This window comes from Micrasema longulum, unplaced genomic scaffold (genome assembly GCF_059751315.1).
Source record: "Micrasema longulum isolate JH-2025_06_02 unplaced genomic scaffold, ASM5975131v1 h1tg001618l, whole genome shotgun sequence".
Taxonomy (NCBI): domain Eukaryota; kingdom Metazoa; phylum Arthropoda; class Insecta; order Trichoptera; family Brachycentridae; genus Micrasema; species Micrasema longulum.
The window spans coordinates 99578-109869 of NW_028278799.1; the positions used below are offsets into that span (position 1 = coordinate 99578).

The 10292-nt window shown below is 32.8% G+C and overlaps 1 protein-coding gene across 1 annotated transcript in view; it reads left to right on the top strand.

Annotated features, from left to right (window-relative positions):
* Positions 1-4218, top strand: part of LOC148274590 (membrane-bound alkaline phosphatase-like) — a 66063-nt gene extending 61845 nt beyond the window's left edge. The window contains exons 6-7 of the mRNA XM_088236912.1: positions 1189-1491; positions 3435-4218. Coding sequence (XP_088093038.1) covers positions 1189-1491; positions 3435-3628 — 497 coding nt within the window. The 3' untranslated portion in view covers positions 3629-4218. The remainder of the gene's footprint in view (positions 1-1188; positions 1492-3434) is intronic.
* The last annotated feature ends 6074 nt before the right edge of the window (positions 4219-10292 follow it).

Genomic DNA, 10292 nt, shown 5'->3' on the forward strand with positions numbered 1-10292 from the left:
TTATGATTTACTCAAATAATTAATTTTTGAGGGCTATTTTCAACGAGTTGTAAATAACTCACTATTAGAAAATGGAATTAAGTTGGGGTGAAGTGGGATTCGAACCACAGAACTTTGGTCTGTGAGTCCGAGACACATATGTATGTTTATTTTTTTTTGTTGCTTTTTTATTTTATAATTAAAATATTTATTAAAAAAGTTATATATAAAAAATTATAAAGTATATTTTAAACGCAGTAAAGAAAGGGATATTGCATCATTTCGGCTTTACTATCGTTTCTTACCGATTTCTGTGTCCGGGGGGATGAAGAATACAATTATGTATGTGAAATGCAACCTGAACCCTGGATGGGTTTTTCTTGACTCAATGACTACTCTTAGACAGAAATCCTGAATGAGGAAATCTAGAGGGTCGGTCTCTTCCATTCCGCTACCATAGTTGAGGTTCTGGTTTCGGTTCCTGGTAGGGTCAATGTACAGAGGAATATTTTACTTTAATGAAAGAACAAAGAAAATAAAAAGCGCAGTTAGGAATACAACATAATTATTATTTAAGAAAGAAGTAAAAAATTTACGTTTATAATTCTTTTTAGTGAGTGCTGATTAAAAACACCGTTTATTATTTGGTAATTTATATGTTATCCTAAAAATAGTAATAATAAAAAAAATGCAGTCAGGCATACAACAAAAAGGGAGTGAAAAGTTTCATTTATAATTATTTTTTGTGTAGCACTGATTAAAAATTTAGTTTTTAATTTAGTTTGATTTAGTTTATGATTTTTAAAAATTTGTTTATGTTATCTTAAAAATATTAATAATTTAAAATAAAAGGAATAAACTATTGTAAGACGTCACTCCCCATTATGTACACAAGAATTGTTTATTCTTTTACGTAATGGGAAACGTTAATATAAATATATCTATTTAATTAATAAAATAATTGTATACTAATATTTGTTATCTAAATAAAAAAAAATTTAAAAAAATTGTCACTGCAATATTTCACTGTCCTTAGACTGGTACCTAAAGCGAAAGACTGATCACCTTACCTTCACGCAACAGATGATCAAGGTACCCGGCATTTGTTTTTCCAGTGTATTGCCCTATGCACCATTAGGTGTGGGTAGGGATATGATTATGATGATCATTGTTTCTTACTTCTAACTCAATACTTCGACAATATTTCAGGAGGGAGAATAGACCACGCCCATCATGACAACCTGGCCAGGAAGGCTCTCGATGAAACCATTCAGTTCTCCGAGGCCATCAAGTCTGCTTTGTCCATCCTCGACAAGGACACCCTCGTGGTGGTGACCGCTGACCACGCCCACACCATGTCATATGCTGGATACGCCAAAAGAGGCTCAGACATCCTGGGGTTCGGAGGAGTAGGATTAGATGGGCTTCCCTACACGACTCTGGCGTATGCCAACGGTCCCAGCTACAAGCCTGAAAAGGGTGGAAGGTATAACCTATCCAAAGACGATACACGTAAGTAATTTAAAAAAAAACAACCTTAGAACGTTTTAATGAGGTTCTGGTTCCAACACATGTGTATGGTAGAGAAACGGAATGGAATTGGCAGAGGAAGAAGTATGGAAAAGCAATGAATGACGGGTGTACAAATGATAAAATTAGGCGGGAGTACAATCTTGAGAATGATATAACTGATATATTTAAGGAAGGGTATCAGTGCCTCGATTATGAACGCTATCTTCATCTGTATATATCGAAACGGTATACTTAACTTCTGTAGTATCTTACCTCGGTATGTTCTACCTACTTGTCATATCCACATCATATGATCGAAACAAGCCAATGGAATGACCGCAAACAATTAATCCGCGTTTCTTACGTCATTAACATTTAAAATAGCTCTCATTTATATTTTAAATAGGCTTCTATAATAAAAAGTGCTCACTTCAAAGCGATTATAATCTCCAATAAATCCCAATTCAAGCAAAAAATGCTCGCTTGAACATGCATTTTGCATGACTTTTGGAAATCACCTAGACGGTACGCTTAACGATCGCCTGTATGTATCTACCGATCGACTACAAAGCCGGCTCCTTTAACGTCTCGATACATACACTCGGAAAGATAGTAAAACAGATGGAAAAAATATAATTACTGAATATTTTTTTTAGAGTGGTAACTTTCTGACGCATATAATCTGTGTCTGACGCCTAGATACTCTTATTTGTTAACAGGACAGAACCTAACGACATTATTTCCTCATCTAGGCGTTCGTTTTATTTAAGTGACAGTTATGTCGGAATTTAATTCGACTTTAAAACTTACTTATTTCTCTCTCATATTTTCAATAGCATTTTAGAAAAAAAGTGCCAACCTCAAAACTATTTAAAATAATTATAAATCATAATCAAAGGAAAAATTGCACAGTGGAACAACATTTTTGACACTTTTAATGCGTAGATAAACGTATCGAGGAATTCTAGACCCGTCAGTATAAAACGAAGTACATACATCAAAACTTGATGGTGGGGGTATCGGTACTATACTTTTGTAGTCGGTCGGGAGACTTTTATCTTCAACTATGACGTCATACTGAAGCTATATATAGATATGTGTACGTGACGTACGCTTCCCGTCGATTCATTTCGATGTACCTACCCAAAACTTGAAGAGGGGGGGGGGGCGGTATTATATCTCCATAATCAGTAGAGGGAATTCAACTCTTCAATTCTTCTTCAATTCAATTCTTCAACTATACCGTCAAGGTGAAGGTATGACGTCTTTATCTTCCCATCATAATCGAGGCCCAGAGATAAATAAAAAATATTTTATAATTGTTCGTCATCTGTAACTCAAAATATTAATAACAAACTTATTTTATGATTACAAGGAATTTTATTCCATTAATTTGCACAATACTGTAGGTACTATTCATATCAAAACAAGCATTATTTTATATTTAAAGGTCTTTTTTTTTACGCCTCCACTCGTTTGCGAGTGATTTTGTGAAAAAAAACCCTACCCACGAAAAAATATTATATAATGTGAGGTCGTTAAAATCAGGATGGAAGAGTTGTGTGACAATTAAATATTATTACCGTCTAAATTAAACGTAAACATAATATGAAATTTTGGACCAAAAGTAAAGAAGAACATTCAATTAGACTTATTATTTAAATTTAGCAAATAATATTAAACAAATTCAAATATTTTTAATATTTGTCCTTGAGAATTTAGTCAGAAGTAAATAAGTATCTAAATCATTATTTTACGTTAAGAGGGAACGTATTATATTCTTCACAAACATTTTGAAGAAATTCGCTTCTGTCGTAGAGGGGACATTAAGGTCTTTATAAATACGAGTAATGTGGTTCAAAAGTTGTGATGTTTTGTAAATCGCGCAATCTCAAAGTACGGATTTATGTATTTGCAATAGTTTATTTTCTCTCTTGTTTCAGATCACCTCAACTATACGTTCCCAGCACCAGTTCCTCTGGAATCGGAGACCCATGGAGGAGAAGATGTGGAAGTATTCGCTCATGGACCCTGGTCCCATCTTTTCACTGGGCTTTATGAACAGAATGTTATTCCTCACACGATGGCTTTCGCTTCCTGTATCGGGCCTGGCCTAACAGCGTGCTCCCTCAACTAAGAAAAACATTTTGATAAATCCATTTATGTATTAGACGCAAGGATCTTTAAACCTGGGGGTGATGTTTATTCAGGTGGTTATGTTGTCACATAAAAAAGATAATGATGTTTATTTTCATAGTGAAGTTACTAATATGTTTACGATAAAGTTTATTTTTATCATTACCATGGTCTTATTAATAATTCGATGGCGCATTTGACGTCGCATTGATACACTTAACGCAGCGCATTGCAATAATTGTTACATGATGGTAAGATGATTAATTTTAGACTATAAATCCAGCGTACAGCCGCGATTACAAACGCTATTTTCATGAAGACGGTATACTTAACTTTTCTAATATCTCCATCTACCTCGGTATGGCGAATTTCGATCTACCGTCATGTCGATACGTGTTTTTATTACGTCATCTCAGATCGGACACATGCGCCGTTACAACCTCGAGTTTTTGAACCCAACAAACAGGTGGCGCTGAAACTTTACTCCGCGTTCAATGCCAAATTAAAATGAAAGTATTTCTCTTTCGCATGTATTTAAAAATAGGCTTCTGTGATAAAAAGTGGGTTGTTCAAAACGATTTGAAATTAAAATAGATCCTAATAAAATAAAAAAGTGTTCACTTGTACATAAATTTTATATGGCATTTGACAATTCTTAAGATGGTGACCTTAACTTTTCATATATCTCCATGTACTTCGGTATGACAAAGCCGGCTCGATCGATATGTCGATACATGCTTTCAGGAAGATAGGAAAAAATATTATATTTTTCATGTTGGCAACATTTTTTTGAAATCTCAAAGATCACATGGTCTTGGCGCTCGCTCTAATTACCTCGAATTTGCAAACTTCACCGCTAGATGGTGCTGTATGAATACAGTTATTTAATATCGAAATTTAATCCACCCATATTTTTTTTTTCACTTTTGATGAAAGTGTACCGTGGGGTATTTATGCCCTCAGTTTATATATCGATATACTTACCTTATAACTTGAAAGTACAGGGTCGGGAAGTAAACGAGTTAACTACTATGCTCATATTGTAATTGATATACATTATCAATAATATCTGAAATTATTTGCTATTTACTTTTTAATGTTATAGATTGTAGTAAATCACACATCACGAGTAACTAACTTTTGGATACATAAGATCTGTTCGTATTGTTTTACTTCGACTTATGTCGGTTATTAATGGTTTTTTTATTTCGTACCTGAGCAATAATAGTAGCACATGTTCAAAATAACGTTTTTTGAGTTAAGGCTTAATAAATATACGACATAATTTTTTTTAATATATTTTTTTATTTGGAAAAGAAAAATTTTAACAAAACTTTTTTTTTTTACTCAAATTTAAGAAGTAATAGTGGCACAATTATTATTATGCATTAATTTTTATTTTTTTTAATATTTTAAACTAGACGACAAAATGGAGCGAACTTTAAGTTGTGATTTTGTTTTTGCGAATGAGCAACTGTTCTCCAGTAAAAAAAAATAGTTTTTTGAGTTGTGTCACTTTTATTCCCTCTCAAGATATTTAAAACAGATAATGAATTTTAGATTGTGTCATTGTTTTTGCGAATGAACGTTAGTAACTGTAAAAAATAGTTGCGCCACTATTATTTCCATGGTGCTATTTGTTTATTTATTACGCAAAATAATGATTTAATTAATTTAAGGTAAAAACATGCTTAATTAGATAATTGTAAAAATCATCGCCCAGTTAGTTAGATACAATTATTGTTAAGTTCTGACAGTATCTCACCACATCATTACGCTTATTTTTAAATGCGTATCTCTGATAGGTACCTGAAATGATTTTATTTTTTAAAATTAATAACTTTATTTGCAGGTTGCTTATCGAAAGATTTTTCTATGCATTATTATGATACCGTCAAAAAGTTTAGATAATCAATGTAAAGATTGTAAAGGTGGTTCCACACGCTTACGCTTGTCGACCCTTGGCTTGCTTGCGAACGCTTATGGGCACTTGCCGCGGTTCGGAACAATGCGTGTCGGTATTTTGTGCAGAGATAAAAAAGCCATAGATGAAATATATCATAACAACCGTGATTAACTGCCACATTTGCAAGCGTGTTGACGTTTGGCTTTCGAACGATTGCTAAGCTTTTCAGCTAGTGACTTTTGGTAAGCGTGTAATAACAAGAAGTTTAAATATCAGACAACTGAAGAAAGTACCTACTTACTGTTAAAAAGCTTGCACGCAAATATTTTTTTCAATAAAAAATTAACTCAACTACCTGTACCTACTACATTGTAAAATGACTCAATAATAAAAAGTCAGAGACTTTATATTATGGAACGAAATTAAGTGTTTTATTTTCTTGCTTAAATCAAGTTATATCATACAATAGAATATTTTCATGTTTTTTATGTTTGTTTTTAAATAAGCAAAGAATTACGATGAAAACGAAAAACGAGACGTTTCGCGCCCTGTGGGAAAAACGACACGTATGACGTTTTCGCGCTAAACTTGTACGCAATGTTTATTAGAAGCGCAGTCGGCAGTCATAACGCGTGACGTCAAATGACGTGATGCCAACTGCGGGCCGTTTTGTATGAGCTCATTTTTAAACCCGAAAATTATTAATGGAAACTTGTTTTGAATCCATTGATAGTTAGATTAGAATCGCAGAAATCCGTTGTAAATAAATATTATGTATTTAATGTTATTTCCTATTTGTGAAAATACTCTATTACGAAAGGGTATGTTCCCGATTTTTTAAAAATTATATTCATTAAGAATAATTTGACGCCGACGCGGTGTCAGATAAATTTACTACAGTGGTTTAAAATACGCCTATTTTTTCTTCAAAACTTTCAAATCACAGTTATAAAACTTTTTTTAAAAAGTTTTTTTTTTTTTTAAAGAACGTATTTCATTAATTTAAGGAAACTACATAAATATTGAGTGTGATATTTAGCCTATGAATACATTAGTTACTAAGTCAACAAAAATAAACTCTTTTCTGAATCAATTGTGTTTTATTTATTGTTTTAACATTCAAACATAGTCAAAATAGTAAATGTTACCCAGTGTTTAAAGTGGCCACTTAAACCAGCCAATGACAGATCATAAGCCCTGTAAATATGCCTAGACTTACATATTTTCTTCTTTAAAGTGTTCTTGTTCTCTCCCTGTTGTAATTTGTTGATAAAAGTAGAATCCTTAATAATATCGTCATATCCGCATCTGATGGGCACTGTATTGGTACACCAAATGCATCATTGGGCATAAGGGAGTATGGGGTACAGTGGATTACTTTTTTTCAAACCTCCGAAGTTTATTGTTAAATTCTGGTTTCTATGATAAAATCAAAAGAAACATTCATGGCCTTCAAAGTAATGGTTTTTTTTTGGCTCTAGGAAATTGATCGACTTTGACCTAGAAGTGGGCCACAGTGGATCAACCTTAAGGTTACATCAAGTCAGACTGGAATATACTGAATTATGCTATTAAAATAAAATACTCGGCCGTAATTTAAATAATGAACTGTTTATTATTAAAACTTTTTGATATTTTTCCTGCATGTAAATTGAAGATAAAAAATCACATTTTCGTCATGGAAGAGTTGAGGAAATGTGGATGTTCAAACATAGGCGTGAAATTGTGTAACAACACAGTGTGTAAAGTGGCCACTTAAACCAGTCAATGGCAGGTCATAAGCCCTGTAAATGCCTAGACTCCCATATTCCCTTCTCAAAATTGTTTTCCCTCTGTTGCAACAAATTTACATATTGTTATCTTCAAAAGGGAACCAAATAAACAAATACCATCTTCGACGCTGCCTTTTATTGACGACTGTAGGGCGATTCAATTACTTATTACAAAGTGCCACTCAACACCCCACGCGCCCACGGCACATAGCGATGCAATACTGTGTGAAAAAACTCCTAGAGTCAGTGTCTGGTAACATGAGATTAGGAAATGACCGCCGTATAATCACTCTCTCCTCTCATCTTATTTAAGTTATAATTGTGTCTCGCTGAGTTTTCTAATTAGATTACATCTATTTCTCTTAAATGAACGTTTTATTTCATGGTCTCAGGGAACTCGATATTTCGTCATTTTCGGAGATCCTAATACACAAACATTTCATTTAAAATTATCTAATATACTAACTTATACGCTTACTTAAATATTACAAAAAAATTCGTCGTAATATTCATAATTGTCAAAATATTAATGAATAAAATTAAATTTGCAATTTTATTCACATCACAGGAACGGGCAGGTTAACAAATCGGTAGTCAGATGGCAAAAGGGAAAATATGTATTTTTTTCTGTTTTTTAGTTTTCAAAAGTTTTGAATAATATTTCAGTAAATACACATAGAAAAAAAAGCGTAATTTAGAATGATAATTTATTATTGAAAAACAATACAAAAATATTTTGGTTTCTGGATTAAAGTCTTGAAATTAAGTCGTATTTCAGCTCTCCTGAACATTAAAAAAAAATTACAGATGGCCCGTTCTGCCATCTAACTATCGAAATATTTCACGACACAAATCAAAGTCGGAATCTCGAGCGTGGTAGGCGAACGCGACAACCTCTACGTGCTTTCGATTTTGTTTTTTAGAAATAATGCCCAAGTCGAATCGAGTCAAAAATACTCGTCGAGAATTCTGGTTCTAGTTCACACACAACTGTATTCTTTATCGGCCTGGACCAGGAGATTCATAAACATTGTCACTTACAGACTTTTAATAACGAACAATTATGATAGTCACATTCCAGAAATTAATTAATCATAATGGATGAATTAAGTCAAATCATGTTTGCTTGTACTATGGGGTAATTAAGACAGTGGCGTGCATTTCAAGTTGGGAAATAAGTACTGTAAACAGTGCCTACCCCAATTGAGTATCATAAAAATGTTGAGACATCATTGTCATTAAACACCCTTAATTAAACAAGAGAACTACTGTTTTAAAACAGCTGTTTATATTTTTTATCACCTCTAATGTGTAGTTAACTCTTTTGTGGTTTAGTGAAACACTAGTCTACATAGAATATAAGACTTGATATGTATATATATCTCTTATTTATTTAAATGATCAAGCTGTGTTTTTTGTAATCTTCAAATTGACATTTTCACAACGTATTCGCAAAGTAAAATTTGTATAAATATGCTGGATTTCAATACAAAAATATTTAGCTTTACTTGCGAAGATCATACGAATGAAAGAGATACCAATACCACAATAAATCTGTTTTGCTGTACAAGGAAGAGCACGAGAATATAATTTACAACAAGGAAGGCAGATACGCTGTTTTGTAGTCGGTGTTTGAGTGAAAGTGGCGAAATTATTTAAATCGATTGGTTAATTCAATTCAATTCAATTTATCTAATTAAAAAAAATAACATGTACATAACATACTAAAATTTAAGGCGTACATATTATAACATGAAAAAAATACATTAAAGATACTTTTGTCAAAGTAATAAGAGAATCCTGCTCCGAAAAACCCCTTCAGATACATGTAACAGATCAACATCTACAGCAACGTTGTTCAGCATAGCTGTAGCCCTACCAACAGGCATAACCATCGGCAGGTTTGTCATGTATATTGGAATATGAAACAATCTATGCTGACACTGTTTTAGGTAATTATCAGGAACCTACAAACCAATGCTCCTCATAATCTCAGATTTATCGATCACACCGCGCAACAATCCATAAAAATGTGTAGTCAAATACACATTCCTTCTAGTCTCTAAACTGTTGTAGCCAAGCATATCCTGAACAAACTCGGTCGGGTAGAGCCGAGGATAATACCCGCACTCTCTCATGTAGAGATATCTCAAAAACTTCTTTTGGATTTTCTCTATCATAAGAAAGAACTTCAGTTCATGTGGCCCCCAAATCATCGAGCGACTCTCGAGTCTACTACGAGTTATTAGCTGTTAGCGGAAGTGCTCGCTAGATAATATAAATACGCCGGTCATGTAAATGATTTTTAGTATAATAATGGCCAATTGATCACATAAATAAATGACCAAGTGTTTTTTAATTCATAAATTATGTTTCAACATACATTATTAAATAAATAAATGTCATTCCAAATATGTTGCAAAAAAGAAGGAAAACATTTTTGAGAAGGTACTATGGAAATCATTTACAGAGCTATTTTGTCTATTAAAAATGTAGGTAAAAACGCCTAGTAAAAGAAATAATTCTGCCACCGGAATCTCACCCACATCTTCAAAGGTTTCAGCTATTTTACTTCGCAAAAGTCAATAGATAGATCAATTGAGGTAATGTGAATGTTTAAACATAGGCAGAATTGTGAATATTACACATGTAGCCACTTAAACCAGCCAAAGACAGCTCATAAGCTCTAATACCCAGACTTCCATATTCCTTGCTCAAAAAGGTATTCCCTCTCTTTTGCAACAAATTTAGATCTAAATAAGTCTCTAGAGAGGAAATTGTTTGGACATACTCGAGACATTATTGGGAATGGAATCCTACCAAGAATTGTCAATAAATAACTTTAATTGAATATAACAAACGGTTAAAAACAAAACTTTCATATTTTTTTATTTTATTTAGATAACAAATATAAGTGCAATATTACTACTTAATACAAGTTTTATATCAATTAAATTCATCTATGTACATAAACGTTTGCCATTACG